The following is a 17,822-nucleotide window of genomic DNA, read 5'->3' on the forward strand; positions in this document are numbered from 1 at the left end:
AATGCAGAGCTCATTGCATCGAGGCCCAAATATGTTGCAAATATATTCTAAGTACATTGAGATAATAAATATACATAAATTACAAATTCAGACTTGTATCTTGGGGGATGCTTTTTTCACTGGAGAAATAACTACTATTTTCTTAACATGATCCTTTACATCCTTAATTGAATGCAATTTATTTTGAGGTGCTTGTAGAGAAAACATTGTATTGCTAGACGAGGCCAGTTATATCCTTGCAGTGGGAAAACTAGCAACTTCTGTGGCTTCAGTCTAGTACTTAACAGAGATAATTATTTTCTCTGCTACTGTGGCTATGACAGAAGATGATGTAAAGGTGTGATATTAGTTCTCTTAGTGTAATCATATTTAAGAAATTATGGTGAAGCTTTATATGGTGAAGACATTATACATACAAAACCACACTGAAAATATCTTGATAAAAGCAATGGGGGGATGTGTGGAAAAGTGAAATATAAAAAATCCAACAAAAGCCTTTAGTGTTTTCAGAGATAATCACAGACAGTTTGGATTTTTCAAACCTTCACTTTCTCAGTAATAACTGTGAAAGTTTACTCTAATTAAAGGCATAATTTTGTCATATTAATCAAGAGCGCAGGCTTTTGAGAATGAGCAAGCTTGATTTCCTGGAAGTGGGGTGCATACTGAATAGCTTGAATCCATTGGGGTTTTTTCTCAATATGTTTTTTTTTTTTTATTTTATGTGATAAACAGCTGGACCTGATTAGGGCTAACAAAGATTAAATTAAAGGACAAAACAAAACTACAGAGTTGAGAATTGAAGAATGCCCAGAAAGTTAGTTTCAGGGGAATATTAAGTCTTAGAACAAGGACTGCTGTGCTGCAGAATCATAGCCAGTATCAAAAAACAAACTAGGCAGCTTAGGTATATTTATGGTAAAAAGGAAGTCAGGTCATACAGCTCATTAAGTATTTTAGTGTCAGGACGTAGCAGAAATCTGTCTTTAATATCAACACAATTAATTGTTCAGACATGACTGTGTTTGTAATTGTTCAAAGAAAAGTTAAGGTACATTTGAACAGTCTAGGTCAAATCACAGAATCACATAATGTTAGAAGTTGGAAGGGACCTCCAGAGATCATTGAGCCCAACCCCTCTGCCAAAAGCAGGAACACCTAGGGTAGTTTGCACAGGAATGCATCCAGATGGGTTTTGAAAGTCTCCAGAGAAGGAGACTCTGCAATCACCCTGGGCAGCCTGTTCCAGTGCTCCGTCACCCTCACCATAAAGAGGTTTCTCCTCATGTTGAGGGGAAACCTTCTATGTTCAAGCTTATATCCATTGTTCCTTGTTTTATTACTGTGCATCACTGAAAAGAGATTGGCCCCCTCCACTTAACACCCACCCCTTAGATATTTATACACATTGATCAGATGCCCTCTCAGTCTTCGCTTCTCAAGACTAAACAGCCCCAGGTCTTTTAGTCTGTCTTCATAGGGGAGATGCTCAAGTCCCCTAATCATCCTTGTGGGTCTCCATTGGACTTTCTCTAGCAGATCCCCATCTTTCTTGAATTGGGTAACCCCAAGGAGAGAAAGTAAGTCAGGAGAAACTTCAATTCACATTCTCACCCATGCAACATTTCCAATGCTATACAGGACCTGAGGCCTTTCTGTGTCTCAGTTTTTGAGTGACTGTATTTTTCTCACACAATGCTATTCTCACAGAAAGCACTGAAGGCCATAAGCATCATGACAAACTATGAGAAACAGGAAAAAAAATGAAATCAATGTGTTCCATAAGTGGCTACATTCAAGTGAAATTGTATTAGGATTACAGTTTTTATTGATCTTTTCTAGAAGTGGGATTTTTGCTGTCACGACTTATTAGAATCCCAGCAAACTTATTTTGAAACATTTAAGTATTTAATTTGAAATATTCCTTCCAATTGTGCTGTTTATTTTCGTGACACTTAAAAATGATTACATGATTAAGCCAAAGACACAAAACCATACCACGTATGTTAGGTTGGATCTATGTAACAAGTTGCACAAACTGGATGAGAAGCTGAAACATATTTTCATTTTGTGGGTGAACTTTTAAAATGCTGATTAGTAGTGGCATACAATTGCTACTGGATGCTTTTTATTATCCTTTCTTTTTTATTTTTTTAAGACAATGAGGTTTATCATGCCACATTTATGCTAGTAAATCAATTAGGCAAAACCATCCCCGAATTCTGGTCTGTGTAGTTGTGTAAAAACTAGCTGTTTGTGAGCAACGAGCAAATCTAGTCAATCATCTGACACTATGAAATTCCATATATATTTGCCACTCTCTCTGTGCAAGCATGGTTAGCCAGCTTGGACTTGCACTTCTGCTGCCAGCATAACATAATGAGCTGTTAAGAGGACAAGGAAACCTTCCTTTCACTGAAAATAGATGTCCTGCAAAGTCATCTGTGACTCAGCCAAAATGAAACCTGTGAATATTGCTTCCATGTCAGAAAAATCTTTCTCCAGAACTGAAATTTTGGCTTTATGTGTGATGATTCCTTCAGCTGGTTCAGGAAAACAGCAAAGCACACATCCCAAAGCATTCTGTATTTTTATCAGTTTGACATCTCGGCTACTGTCCTTGAGCATGCAACGTACAGTCCGGTTTCTACATACATCTGTTTTTAGCAGGGGCTGGGCTTTAATTTTTTAACTTTCTATCATATTGAATTACTCAATTTTACCCACTCTGCTTGGTGCCATCATCAAACTGGTCATCCTACAGCGAGGGGCTATTTTTATTTTGCAATAGGATTGACACCGATAAGGGTGATTATGGAATTGGCATATAGGATTCTGTGTACATATAATAGGGCAGTGGCTGGGTTTCTCAGTGGCACAAGCTGCTGAGGAGGAGCCCAAGGCACGAGTAAAAACCCTTCCACTTCTGGCTGTCCTCGGAGCTGGGGTTAAACGTGACTCCTGGGCCCAACTGGGCAACCAGCTGCCCAAAGACGTGTTCCGTGGCCTCGTTCATGCCTTCTTTCTACAAAGCATAACCATAAATTCCCGACCTCACCGAGGGATGGGGCAAATTAGTTAATGTTTATCAGGCGCGTAGACAAGTGCCAGGCCCGAGCAAGCAAGATGCCAGCGCCGGTCAGCCCGAGAGAGAAGGTTACCGGCCAGGTCCGAGGCTGGGCAGCGTTACACCTCCGCTCAGGCCAAGGGGCGAAGGTACACGGCGGGCAGTGCCCAGGCCCGCTCGGGCTGCCTCCTAAGAAGAGGCACGGTGGCACCCCCTCCCCGCAGTAGCACTGACACCCCTCTCAGGCCCAGCCCGACGCCCCGAGCTGGCTGGGTGACACCGAAGCCTCGGGTGCCCGGGCCACGCACCTGCCAGGGCCCGCCTTGCTCTGCCACCAGGGAGCGGAGCGCAGTACTGCCCGCCGCCCCGGCGCGGTGCTGGCAGCCAAGAGGGCACGGCTCGGCCCCCGCCCGCCCCATGTTTCCTCTCCGTCGCATCGCGGAGCCGGCGGCCGCCCGCCCCCGCTGCCGCCGCCCGCGCACGTGTGCCGGGTAAGGCGTTCGGTGCTGCTCGCCACCCGGGCGGCGCTTCCCGCCGCCTCCCCCATCCTCCGCAGCGGGAGCGGAGAGCAGCCTCCGCCTGACACGCCCGGCAGCGCCGGGGCCGCTCACCGACGTGCCTCCCGCGCCGGGCGGTAGCGCAGCCAGGACGTCGCCGCCGCTGATGGCCGCACCAGTGCCCGGTGTGCCGCGCGGCGCAGGACGGACGGTGCAGACCGCGGGCGGCAGCCTCCGCGGCGCGGCGGGCTCCCCCTGCTCGCTGCCCCGGCCCACCGCGGGGGACCCACCGCCCTCGCCCCCCGACAGGTAAGGCCAGAGCCCGGGCGGGCTCCCTCAAGGACCCGCCTGCTGCCGTCTAGGGGCTGGCCGGCTTCCTGCGGGCGGGAGCGCGGGGCCTGAGGGTGCGAGTGCCCTACGGCTTGGTCGCGGCGGTTTGGGGAGGGGGCGAGGCACAGGAGGGAGCGGCCTGGCCCAGGACAGGCCCACGCCTCCATGTATCGCAAAAGTTGTTTCGCGGCCCCGGAGAGACTTCCTCAGCTGTGGATGCGTTCCCCACAGCCCCCCACACCCCAGACACCCCCCCCGTGGGTTTTTTGTTTGTTTGTTTGCTTTTTTTTTTTCTTTTTCCTGAGGTTTCCTAGTTAGAGGTGAACAGAGGCGACGTTGCCGAGCCTGCCTTGTCAAACTGAACCCAGCCACTACTTTCTCATTGTAGTGTCTTGCTTATAATGTTCGTGAGTTAAACGGCTTCTCTGTTAGGGATGCCGCTGTAATAGCTGTCAGTGATATGCACCCTGTCTGTTACCTCTCAGGCTGTTCTTAAAGGCATTGGTCTCTATTCTAGGTAAATGAAACTGTGAACTAGGTTTTCCATGAAGTGTCTGAATTTTGGTAGACTGAAGTTTGCAAAATCTTAAAATACTGCATACAGGATTTTTCACTCCTTAATGTTAAATATCACTTTAAATTAATGTTTGATGAGGATTCCCAGAAAGCAAAACATCTTCATTCTGCATTGATGGTTTTCCCCCCCTACCAGTTGGTATCTGAAATTTGCAATAATAATAATGAAGGTAATGAAGCTAAATAATAAGCTTGGAGTCATCAACTTGCACATGTAGAAAAATGTGTTTTATGTGTTAGTAGACTCAAATAGTTGAGGTGCTTTGTATGGTGCTCTGAATGAAATCAAGTAGACAAAATGCTGTTCAGTATTTTATGTGAGAAAACCATGCACTGTAATGTACACAGCAGTCTAAACAACCACATTATTAATGTGATACTTGAAATCAGTGCATCACTGAGCCCTTCAGCAAGTACAGTAGTGATTATCTTCACTGCTGTTGCAAATGCTGCTTAGTGATACTTCTGACACAATCAGATTTAACTAGCCAGCAACTACTAAGACATTCATTTTAGATGAGGCTTTGGAGATTCTAATGCAAAAGTAATTGATAACCGAAATTAGTATTGTTTTGTACTATTTTGGCTTGTCAGTTACTTTGCCTCCTCATTCTGGTGAAAAAAAGTTTCCATTTGTTTAAAATATAGCTGTGATGTTCTCAGGAAATACTACTGAGAAGTTACATGCATCCACTGTTGTAATATGTGTACATAGGGAATGCCATGAGCACAGGAACAACAAAATATTTGCTGATGTCCTTAGGAGCCAATATAAATATATCTGTGCTCTTACTCTGCAAACTTACACATACTCAAACAACTTTATGTTCAAAGCTGAGTACTTGGATTTCTTTCAAGCAGTGTTAAGCTCTTGTATGTTAAATTCAGCCTACTGATTAAAATAAATAACTCTACAAAACCAGCTAATTGCTGCAACCAGGAAGCATCATGGTGTTAGTGCCTTATATTTTCATGTGTTGTATTTGGATATTGCAATTTTAACAACAATTGTTACAGTTACCGCTTGATATTATGTATTTTGTTGAAATAGGAGAAAAAAGAAAGATGACAGTATTTTGGAGATCACATCAATTCCAAATCCTTTTCCTGAGCTGTGTTGCTCTCCATTTACATCAGTTTTGTCAGCCAGTCTGTTGCCCAAGGCAACTTCAAGAAAAAAACAGGTAAGATGTATAAATTATTATTTAATAAATTCTAAATTGGTTTCATGAAAGTTTGAGGAAAAGCTCAGTTACTTATGAAGTTATATTTTATAATAAAGGTGTTCCATATTTCTGTAATTTGGTGAAATTTTCTCTGTAGGTCATTGACTGTAGAAAATGGGGTTTTGGAATCTGAGTTAAGATGTGATTGTTCTTTCACAGAGTCTGCTTGTGACTGCGATTTTTTTTTGGGTAAAGCTGAACCAGGGACAGGCAGGCAGTACTTTATGTCCTTAAAAGAGAAGTTCATTTCTTTCTTCCCTTCCTCCCCACCTCCAGTTACTGTAATCGATGCTGTAGCACAGAGGGTTTTAACAGTCACTGAGCAGCTTCTTTTGTCTGAAGGTCTAATTTTAAATAAAACCAAAACCAATGAAGGAGAAAATTCTGTCTACATGGCTATATTTTATATGCATGTGTGTTTATCTGATGCTACTATATTTCTATTAATACCTGAAACTGTAAGCTAAGGAAAGCCCTGAGTGGCCTGACAGACCTGGCAGTGCTCTGTCTTAGTATTGTTCACACACACACAGTGTATTTGTTATCCTGAGCAGGGCTAAAAGTTCAAGAGGAAGAGTTTCCAACTAATGGAGATTACTGGTGTTGAAGATCGGGTTCACTCTTTGAAAGCTTACTTATTTCTATTTTCTTGAGACAGGAATGAGTTCTTACAAGGAATACCTATGGGATTAAGGGTACTATCTCCTTCACATTCTCTTTTTATGGTGGTCTGCAGGATCCCTGTCTTAACGGTTTTAGAGGTGATATTCAAGGTGTAAGAAATTACATTGCTGCTGCTTATTCCATTTTAGATTTGCATGAAGAAATTTTCTGAAAGTTGAAATTTCTTGTAGTCATGTTAACTTATCTGATATTGGTAAATCATAGCTGTTACTCCACACCTGCAAGCAAACTTCACTTAGCAAAGTCTTGGCCAGCACTGAACCTTCTCTCTCCTTCTCCAGTGAAAAACACATACATATCTGAGAAACTGCACTGATTGTTATCATATTTTGCATGTTCTCTAAAAATAGTTATGTCGTTCTGGACTACTTTTATTGCCTTTGTTTCTTTCCTTCAACAGTAATACCAATCTGAAGCATTTCTGGTCAGCGTGTAAATGTTGCTAATGCAGTGGGGTAAAATTGTGCTAGTTTCTTGCTTGGGCAGGGTGAAAGAACTAACTCTCTGCAGAGGCAGGAAAAACACTGAATTGGTAACATTACCTTTCTGAACGTAATGATAGGAGTCACGTTAAAAAACTTAGTTTGAATTACCCATGTTGCTGGCTTAAACTGCACTCATGTTAATCTTTGTGCTTGCAACTGGAAAGTAGATTTCCCAAGCATGATTTAACATACAGAGGTCAACTATCAGCTCTTATGACCTACCATGTTTAAAATCACTGACTGACATGATCAACCAGCTAACTGTTAGCTTCAGGCTTTCAGAAGCTGAACCTCATAGCTTCACTGATTTCACTCATTTCTTCATATAGGCTCTTCATGTGCTTTCTGTGACAATTTCTGCTTCCTTCCATTTCTCCTGGTTTTCCATGTATAAATGTATGGCTTGCTCTGGTAAAAGCAGGATCAAAAGCAAGTGGTTTACTGAAGGAAGTGACTAAAATAATGATAGTGTCTAGAGCTTCATCCATTTTCCAGTTACTAAAAGAGCTGAGAGAAGTCTTCCTGTTATTTTCCAGAGGCATTATAGCAAACCCATGTTTTCTGTTAAAAAGCCTTTCACCTAGATGTCTGTTTATGGATGCTACCAGAGAAATGGTACTGAGCTAAGCAGACCTTTTGTCAGACTCAGCATAACTGTTCTTACGTTCTTTATCTAAAGATACTAAAGGTTAAGGCCAAATGGCAACTGTTGAGTTAAACTTTTATCTTTGACATTCAGATTGAAATCTACTATGTTTATAAAATTACTTAGATTTAAAAAGGAGAGAGAGAAAGAGAGAGAATCCTAAGCAGGTATGTAAGGAGAAGTGAACTGGCTGTGACTTTGACTTCCCACAGTTGGCTGTGGAGGCTGTGCTTGGAAATGTCATGTTTCCACCCTGTGTTCTTATTTTGCCAACATGGTAACAGCTCTGTCTGCAAATACACAATCCACATACAAAAATTTCATTGACTATAGCCCCCAAGTTCATGACTGTTACAGTTTGATAGTTTCCTTACTCTAAGAGAAACCAGCTACACTTAAGCACTTTTATTTATTTATTTATTTTGGGTGGGGGGGTGGGGTGTATAGTGTTGACAGCTGCCAGATTTTTTTCCATTGCCTCTCTGATGATCTACATATGTTTTCAGTGATTCTTCTTTTAGATTGCTTTCTTCCTCATTTGATTTCTTCTGTGTTTTTAATTTCAGGAATACTAAAGAAAAAAAATTCAGAGTGAATTCCTGCTTATGTCTAGTAGGTAACTATTCTTAAAATGAGTGTATCTAAAAGAAAAAGAAAAGGGAAAAAAACACAAAAGGGAAAATAAAGGAAAAAAGTAATAATAATAATAATAATATGAAAGTTATACTTTTTCTGGCTTGTTTTTCTCCCCAGGGGAACAAAACCCAGTATTTTCAAGGAGAAAAAGATATTTTCATAAATATCAACTCTTTTATCATAGCACCTGTGAAATCTTTCCTCTTCTGAATATGCCATTAACATTATTTTGAATTCTGTTTTTTCAAAGCTGAACTTCTTACTAACTTTTGATGATCTTTTATCAATAGCCTTTCAAACCATCAAACATGCTGCTTAAACAGCACCTTTGTGTCTGGGAAATAAGTTTATAAAAGGAGATTGGTGAAAGCCACTTAGCAGAATAATCAGTTGCCTCTGTGCTTGGGAAGTAGGATATCTCCATGTCTGAACATTATTTGGACTGCCTTATTGAAAGAGCTGTCCATCTTCTTTTCCCCCCTACAGTTTGGAATAGTTTCGTGTTGTATCCTCACAGAGTCACAGTCATGACATGTTGACAGTAGTTAGAACAAACTTGATTGAAGAGGCAACCTTGACTTTTCTGGTTTTAATGTAAAGAATGGTTTGGAGATGAGCTAGTTCCAGCTCCCCTGACATGGGCAAGGCTACCTCTCACTAGATCAGGTTGCTCAAGGACCCATCCTGTCTGGCTTTGAACACTTCCATGGTTGGAGCCTCCACATCCTCCCTGGGTAACCTGTTTCAGTGCCTCACTACCCTTGTGGTGAAGAATTTCTTCGTAATGCCTAACCTAAAGTTAGTTTCTTCTGTTCCCCCTTGTCCTATCAGTACCTGCTTTTGTTAAGATGTCCTTCTCCAACTATCCTGTAGGCCCCCTTCAACTATTGGTAGGCTGTTATAAGGTCTCCCAAGAATCTTCTCTTTTCGAGGCTGAACAACTCCAATTCTCTCAGATTGTGTTCACAGGACAGATGCTCCAGCCCTCTGATAATCTTCATGACCCTCCTCTGAACCTGCTCATTCTTGTGTTGGGGACTCCAGACCTGGACACAGTACTCCAGGTGTGGTCTCAGAAGACCAGAGTAGAGAAGGAAAGTTACCTCCTTCAACCTGCTGGTCACACTTCTTTCAATGCAGCCCAGGGTGCAGTTGACTTTGTGATTGGCAATTGCACATTGCTAGCTTGTGTTGAGCTTCTCATCAAGCAGCACCTTCAAGTCCTTCCCTTCAGGGCTGCTCTCAATCCACTCATCACCCAGCCTGTGTTTGTGCTTGGGATTTGCACAACCCAGGTACAGAACCTTGCACTTGTCTTTGTTGAACTTCATGAGGTTGTCATTGGCTCCCTTCTCAAGCCTGTTTAGGTCCCCCTGGATGACATCCCTTCCCTCCAGGAAGGTGTTATTGACAGACTTGCTGAGGGTGTGCTCAATCCTGCTGTCCATGTCACCAACAAAGATATCAAACAGCACAGGTCTTCCTACTGACCATCCCTCTTTGAGTACGATCATCAAGAAAATTCCTTATCCATTGACTGGTCCACTCATCAAGTCTATGTCTCTACAGTTTAGAGACCAGGATGTCATAGGGGACAGTGTCAAACATTTTGCATAAGTCCAGGTAGATGACATCAGTTGCTCTTCCCTTCTTCACTAGTGCTGTATCCTTGTCACAGAAGGCCACCAAATTTATCAGGCGTGATTTGCCCTTGGTGAAACCATCTGGGTAGCCACCAATTACCTCATTTTTCATGTGCCGTGGAAAAGTTTCAAGGAGGACCTGCTCCATGATCTTTCTGGGCACAGAGGAGAAGGGAGGGGAAATGATGGGGTTCAAATTAGGAAGCAAAATTCTAGCCAGCATAGTGACAAATTTTATTCTAGAGGGTGAACTATGAGCTTGAAGAATAGAAGGAAAATGCTTGCACTGAGCTGCTGAGGACATGCAGACTTGTGCCTCAGATAACCTGTTCTCGGTGCAACCTTTCATGAGGTGACTGTGGAGCTGATGCTACAGTATCACACCTGTGTTTGGGAAGGTGGAACTTTGAGATGTTTCACAAGTGAGAGTGAGATTATGTATTTAACATCTTCATCCTCAAGTGAATAACATGGAGATGAAATCAACAGCTGTGCATGTGGATGGCAAGGCGACTTTCTGAATTGCGTAATCCGCTCTGTAAGAAATCATCATTTGGCATCCTTGGAAGAAGTGTAGGAGGGAGTTGGGTGCATTTGGCATGCATAATGTTATAGTTATATATATTCAAATTAACTGAATTTTGTGCTTCAGGATGGAAGATATTTATTTGAAAAGGCTGAAAAACCCAGCTTTCCCCTCATGTCCAACACAGCATGGTTGACTAGGTGCATGGGGAGAAATGTTGCATTCCTCTGAGGAATTGATCTTTTGCTGTTATTAGGTGCAATTTGTGAACTCCTGCAGAAAATCTAATTGTGTCTTGGAGTCTGTATTCTCTGAGAAGTGACAAGGAACTGAAAATATAAAACACTTTGTACTTTTGTTTCTAATTATGATCAAAATGGATATTAGTATGGAAAACTTAACTGTAAGAAAACATGTTCTGTTCTTTAGTGTACTTTTGGTTCTCTTTGGTCAGATGAACTAAAAATAGGTTACTATGGTTTTATGCAAGCTTAGTTTTTAAGTCTTCCTGAAGACAAAACCCCAAATTATTTGCACTGGAGTGACAGTCCTTGCCTTGCTCAAGGATAAGCCAAAAAGTGTTTCATCACTAAAGTAGTTCAAGGTAATTAGTGCCTTGTTTCTTTAAATTAAATTAGAAGTGCAAAAATAAAACTCAAGTAACTCTCAAGGTGAAGAACACTCAAATCTCTGGAATTTTATCTTGCCTCCTTTTTGTTTCTCCATACTCTAAACAAGTAGATATTTTTATCCTTTAGAATCCAAATATACTCCCACAATGTTCTTTCCAGGAAATCAATTGTATAAAGAGATCTCAAATACACATTTGATTGTAGTAGACCGTCACTTCTCTTTTTGCATTAACAAAGATGTTCTGTAAAGCTCTCTGACAGAGAAGAACTGAAAGGAACTTAATGACAAAGAGCAGATGTTCCTTTAAATGTGTGGTAGGTTTATGAATAATATTAAACATGAGTTGTAATTGGAGTACCATTTTATGGCAGTAGTTCAGCATCTGCTAGAGTGCCCACTTGAAACCTCATTTGTAAAAATTTTGCATATAATTCTATTAGCAGACATAAATGGCTATGTATCTGGTACTTAGGCTTTTTCATAACAGATTTTTTTTCTTTTTCTGCTGAAGTACCTATTTTATCTTTAAACGATGCAAAAATGAAAGAATTTTTATTGAAATGTAGTAATTCATGCAATTTCCAAGGGTTAAAATATCATTTCCAACCAAAACGTGACATTAATTAAACTTACTCTGTAATTCCAGTCTGTCTTTTTCTTGTAAAATTTCTTTCCAGGTTGGAGAGCATCATGCATACCCTTCTTTATATGATCTCAATCTTTTTTTCCTTCCAGCTCCTGAGCATATATCTGGGTTTTCTGTATCTTTCCCTTAAATTACATAAAAAAGACTGATTTTGTAAGGCAGAAGGGAAGAGAAAATGTCTTTCCAATCAGCTTACAAATTAACAGAAAAAACATCCTGTACAGAAACAAGTTAGAGATCAAGGTTTTAATGTGAAGTCTCTAGTATAAAACTTGATTCAGTTGGATTCCTTTTTTGTGGTGCCTCATCTAGTGGTCTGCTTTAGTTCCTGTGTTGTGTTCTTCATTTAAATGGCTGTGTCCTTCTACCAAGGAAAGATTTATCGCTGTTACAGTAGATTAAAATTATTTAGAGCCTTACTAAAATTTGCTATTTTAATGTATCTTTGTACTTTGACTAGACACTTCAACAGTGTGGCAGAAAGTCACAGGTCTATATAGGGAAAAAACAGGAGGCAGAGTTGAACAATCTCTCATTTTAGCAATACAGAATATCGCCTGGTTTATGTTGAGGTGGCCCAGCACAAGCTGTCTGATACATTAACCTGGGGAACCTTCAGAATAGTCAGCTGTGTGTTTTCTTTTTGTATTTTCTTTTACCTGCTTTACATTGATTAATTTGTAAATGTATCTTTCTTATAGAGAAAAGAAATTGCTTTCTTCCAAACTTCACATCACTTTCAATGTTACTGCATATTAACTGTGTACTTTGTTACTGTCCAAAAACAACCAAGCAAAGACTCTAAACATTGTAGCTGCATAAAAATAGCATGGCTTTTCTTCTATTTTCATTCCTTCCCCGCCCCCTCCCCCCTTCCCCCCCTTCTAATGAACAAGAAAACAAGGTCACTCTAACTTTTCTGGTTACTAAGATATTGCATCTGCGAGCTTGTTGTTTAATTTGCTTACATCAGGAAAATCTTAGGCTTAGATTTTTACTATTTGTAGCTATATAAAATAAAAAAAAAAATCAGTATTGTTAAAGATTGTGGTAAACAGTTTGTCAAATTAGCATTATTTCAGACACCATTTTGATTATTTTGGGCCTCATCAGACTGGAAGTCAAAACTGAAGTTTCTTATCTTTTCTGTTAGGACTGTTTTCTCAATACAAGAAACTGTCTCTTTTGTGCCACTTGGGAAGTTACATTGGGAACAAGAAACCTCTGATACACTGCAGTAGTTCTAATTCTTTCTGTAGAAAACCTTCTTTGGTAGGTTTTTTTCCTTTTTTTGGAAACCTTGATTCTTCAAAAAGCAATTCTTTGATATTAATCTCTTGTATTCTGAGCTGACTACCTGATACTTTTGGTCCTGTGACACCATTATAGTACTATGCAATTATGAGGTGGCTAGAGCAGACAATGATTAAAACAGTCTCAATTTCTTTGAACATACAAGAGACTTGTCAGTTAAAGCCAGCTGAATCTACAGGGATGCTGGAACTACAGGGAACTTTTGCTCTGATGTTGCCGAGTCACTTTTGAAAATGTGATTTTATTGAGTTTGGCTTAAAAGATTAAACTCTGACGAATGGAACTTGAATCCTCATAATTTTCAGAAGGGAATGAGATATGATAGATACTTACACTTTTCTGGTTCATAGTTAGTCCAAGAGATGGGTGCATTTGTTTAGAGTTACACTAGAGAACTGAGACGTTCAGGTCATTTTGTAGCAGCTCCATACCTCTGTGATTAAGTTAATATTTCATTGACAGTTTGTTTGTGTTTTTTTTTCTTTTTCCTCCAAGTTGGCTTCAGTGGGGGCTTTGTCAATGATTGATACTGTGGTAAGTGGGAGATGCAAGATGTCAGTATAGTTAATAACAGAATGCTATTGACATTTTCCCTTTACTGACCACTGCCTGAGCTGTCTTTAGATCGAAACAGATAAGCATTCTCATCTGACTTCCAGGGTCACATAGTCTGGATTAATGAGAATAGTATTTAGTAACATTCATAACTTAGATCAGTTATTCTAAATTATATTGAAGAAATTATGTGGATTGCTGTTTAAAGGCATTATTAAACTAGAAGACCCAAATTGTGTTGCTTTTTGAAGCAGTAATCCTCCCAAAGCATTGAAATTTTTTCTGTTTCCTAAAGGATTGGTCTTTACAATCTTAAAATCTTAAATGACAATTTTTAAGCATGTACGTTTCCAACTGAAGTTCATGTTTGTATGTGTGTGAGAGCTCCATGGGTCATTTTCCTGTTTTGTTGCCACAGCGGTTTCCCTTTTCAACCAGATAAAAGTGAGACCAAGCCTTATGTATTTTTGTATTTATTTTGATTTTTTTTCTCCATTTCAGTTTTTCTTTGAATTTCTGTTTTTATAAAATCTCTGTAGTATTCTGCTCTGCTTTTGTCATCTTGTTGTCATTTTGTAAATACCTGCTTTACTTTCTGTTCTACTCTTTTTATAACATAAACCATTTAATAGTCAATGTAATATTGAAGGAGATGAGAGCAGTCAACGAGTAGCTAAATTACCTGAAATGCTATGGGCTTTGTAAAGCTGGCAGCTTAGGTGTTTCTCACTGAACATTTACACCTTTGACCTCTTTTGAATTAAAAGCTGTGTAACAGATGGTGAAAATACCAAATAGTTTACCATATATCTTGCAGTACTTTAACATAAAATATCAGAAATTTTGATTTTATCATAGTAAAGCTTCATTATCCTAGTGTTGGGGCATTAACATTGAATGGAGTTCAGACTTAGATTGATATTCTGTGAGTTATAATTTATTCAAATAAGAACTTGAGAAGTACAGAGTCAACCAGGGGAATATCCACATCCTTCTGTGCATAAATTCTGCTCCAATAAGATTAATGTAGATTTTGAATAAACGAAGTGTACCTCTGCATAAACATCAACATTAAACCTGTTTAGCTTTCACCAGGTTGTATTAACTTGATTGTACATATAAAATAGCCTTAAATATTTGTGATTGGTAAAACAATTTTATTCTTGTACATGTGGATCTTCTTATAAGTTATTTGCAATAGATAGCTGAGGACTTGTTCTTTCACTTGCTAATTCCAGAGCCACTAATAGAGGCTCTGGGGGCTTTTTTCCCTATTTTTGCTTTGTGATCTTTTTCCCTCTTTGTAGTTGTAACGTTTATGCTGTGCTAATGCCTTGAAGAGATCTGTCTGGATTTGTAGCAGAAATGGGGCCAATTGGATATGGGACTACTGGGACAGAAAAAAGGACTTCTCATGTTTAAGTTGCCTCCTTAAATCTCTTCTGTGCTCTGCTTGCCTTTGCTTTCAGGACAAAGTTTCCCTTGTGTATGAAAAAATACAGAAACTGACAATAAACATTGAGATTTCTTATCATTCTCTCCACCCTATGTCATACAGTGTGATAGCAGACAACTTACATCTGTGTCTTGACATCTGCAGATTACTTAGATTAGTATCTTTAGGGTAACAGTAGTCTTCTCTTTGGTACTTGTATAGCAGGAACCATGATGGCCAGGCAGTGGATGGATATCAGAATCCTGCTGTTAACAGTTGATGTTGATCTTGTGTGTATGCACATGGAGGCAAGAACTGATACAGCTTCCAGCTGGGGATTGCTGGGTTCAGGGATTCCAAACTTTGTAGCAGATGAATATTATTATTATTAACAAGATGGAGCATATCTCTAGCAAGTGGTAAAATCCTGCAGTGATTAGTGGGAGGTGACAGCTGGCCACTGGCTGTGATTTCCTTGTTTGACTTCAACATGTTTAAAACTAATACTTCTGAGGGAATTAATGCCTTTATGGCTACTGTTTATTTGGGAATGAAGATAAAGGCAAGCCTTCAACAGAGCATACTTAAGTGTGTCTCTTATGTCAGAATCCTGATGGGAGTTATCTCAAATGGAAAGATTAAAAAAACATGCTAATCAGGCCAAAGAAATTTTTTGAGAAGGGCAGTTGTGGGAGGAGAAATTAAGAGGGGGAAGAAATTAGACCTCTCTGCTTTAGTAACAGCATGAACTTTCTTTTCTTCTGTTTCAGTCACAGAACATTCATTTGCAGCAAATCAGCTCACATTTTAGCTTAATAGTGTACATGGTATTTATTACTTAAGTCTCTAGAGACAAATGTATATTGGTTATCTTGGAGGTGTGTCTCTGTTTCTAATTAGGATACTGATGGATTGTTCCAGCCTGTTTCTGGTATGTATGCATATGCTGCATACTGGTATGTCTATTTCTTTGAGGTCTAACTTCATATTATATCCACAGCAAAAAAAAAAAAGGTACGTTAAACTACCTTGGCTCAGAATTGGATTTTTCAATGTCTGCATTCTTAGACTATAAATAGCCTTTTTTATATGTGTTATGTTATGATAACTTCTGTTACTGCTAACATTAAGACATGACATTTATGAACAGCTGCGAGCACTTGATAATGGCACAGAAATGGTATCAACTGCTGAGAAACAGGCTGGAAGTTTGCAAGAATTCTTAAAAATCAATAGAATTTACTGCTGTGTAGTAAGAGGGAAACCCATGCAATGTGAGAGTTTTCTTATAACTCAGTTGACAGAACTTTGTTATCCTTGACACTTTTCAATCAGGTTTGAACTGATTGTTTGTGAAAATAAGTAGCTGAAAAACTGCAAGGAATATGTATAACTAGAGTTTAAAATCTCACAAGTTTGTGAGGAGACTTGGTGAGGATGTAAAACTTCATTATGCTCTTTGATACTGCAAAATTTAGAGCTACACTGAAGAGTGCTGTTCAGCTTTTTGCTGTTGTTCTTGCAATGTGAACCCTTCCATGATCAGTTTAGGGGTAAGTGGTGTTAACCGTGCTGCACAGCAGACAGACATAAGTTATTCTGAAGTAAGAGGTCTTTGGAACAGCTGAATGATTGAGGGCTGTTTTTCATCTGTGGTGAAGATTTCTCAAATCCTGAATGAGTTTATAAACCAGAAAGTACTCAGCTTGTTGGGCCCAAAGGAGGGACATTTGCGGGGTAACAGCAAAGAAGCAATATCTAAGTTAGTGGAGAGGACTGTGTAGGTGTAGACTTTTTCTATAGAGGTATTGTGGAGAGATGATTAAAAAATACTCCCAGTCTTTGTATCTGGAGCTTGTACATATTGAATATATTTTAATCTCTTAATAAACAATTCCAGCGCCATAACAGTTTTGAAGTAGGGATTATACTTACCTACATAGAAAAATCACAACCTGCATAATTATTTGTATAGACATGCCTAAAATTTAAGAGAATATGTACTTTTGTGACTCTAAGATAAAACACTTTACCAGTTCAGTCCCAGCAGTCTCAATATACAGTGAGGAAAATACATGGTTTGTGGAGTTCTACTTGTGTGAAGAGTAGAAAGACAACTCAGTCACTTTGAAACCTTTCTTTAGTGGGGTGGCTTTAAAAAAACAAAAAAGTATTATTTGTCAGATGTATGCAGCTACATGGAAAAACAAAACAAAACAACCCCAAAATAACAAACTACAAAAAATACATTGATGGTATCAACTAGGTCTTCTTCTAGTAAAGAGAGAAAGTGACAGGCTGTGCCAAGCAGATAGGAGCACTCTCTCAAGGAAGTGCAGATATTACCACAAATAACTCACTTGACTTTACAGAGTCATAGAATCATTTTAGTTGGAAACGATCATTAAGTCCAAGCATTATCTAACTGCAACAAGTCTGATGCTAAACCATGTCCCTTAGCACCACATCTCTGCACCTCCAGGGATGGTGATTGAACCACCTCCCTGCGGAGCCTATTCCTGTGTTTGATAACCCTTTGAGTGAAGAAGTTTGTTCTAATACTCTACCTAAGCCTCCCATGGTGCAATTTAAGGACATTTCCACTGGTCCTATCAGTTGCAACCAGGGAGTGGACACCAACATCCACCTCACTACAACCTCATTTCAGGTAATTGTAGAGAGCAGTAATGTGTCCCCTGAGCCTTCTCCTCTTCTGTTGAAACAACCCCAGATCCCTCGGCTGCTCTTCATAAGACCTCTTCTCCAGACCCTTGAGCATCTCCATTGCCCTCTCTGTACCCACAGTGCAGGATCTCAGTGTCTTTCTTGCAGTGAGGGGCCCAAAACTGAACATGGTACTGAAGGTGTGGCCTCTTATGTTTGACTTCTGTAATAATCTTTAATCTTGCATCTTAGCTTAAAG

General features: G+C 39.8%; 1 protein-coding gene and 2 long non-coding RNA genes across 4 annotated transcripts in view; 1 reads left to right on the forward strand and 2 right to left on the reverse strand.

The window, feature by feature from the left end:
* Positions 1-3,924, reverse strand: part of LOC137441347 (uncharacterized) — a 38,021-nt gene extending 34,097 nt beyond the window's left edge. For both annotated transcript variants that reach the window (XR_010987393.1, XR_010987392.1), the window contains exon 1: positions 3,679-3,924. This is a non-coding gene — a long non-coding RNA (uncharacterized lncRNA). The remainder of the gene's footprint in view (positions 1-3,678) is intronic.
* GRB14 (growth factor receptor bound protein 14) overlaps positions 3,692-17,822 on the forward strand; it is a 67,005-nt gene continuing 52,874 nt past the window's right edge. Inside the window, exons 1-2 of the mRNA XM_068138746.1 lie at positions 3,692-3,873; positions 5,522-5,654. Of these exons, the coding sequence (XP_067994847.1) occupies positions 3,731-3,873; positions 5,522-5,654 (276 nt within the window). The 5' untranslated portion in view covers positions 3,692-3,730. The remainder of the gene's footprint in view (positions 3,874-5,521; positions 5,655-17,822) is intronic.
* Positions 7,944-13,307, reverse strand: LOC137441348 (uncharacterized). The gene is made up of 3 exons (XR_010987394.1): positions 13,243-13,307; positions 11,583-11,720; positions 7,944-8,082 (listed from the first exon to the last, which is right to left on the reverse strand). It is a non-coding gene; the product is annotated as an uncharacterized lncRNA (long non-coding RNA).

This window comes from Melanerpes formicivorus, unplaced genomic scaffold (genome assembly GCF_026170545.1).
Source record: "Melanerpes formicivorus ecotype bairdi unplaced genomic scaffold, bMelFor1.0.p_v2 SCAF_5, whole genome shotgun sequence".
Classification (NCBI taxonomy): Eukaryota; Metazoa; Chordata; class Aves; order Piciformes; family Picidae; genus Melanerpes; species Melanerpes formicivorus.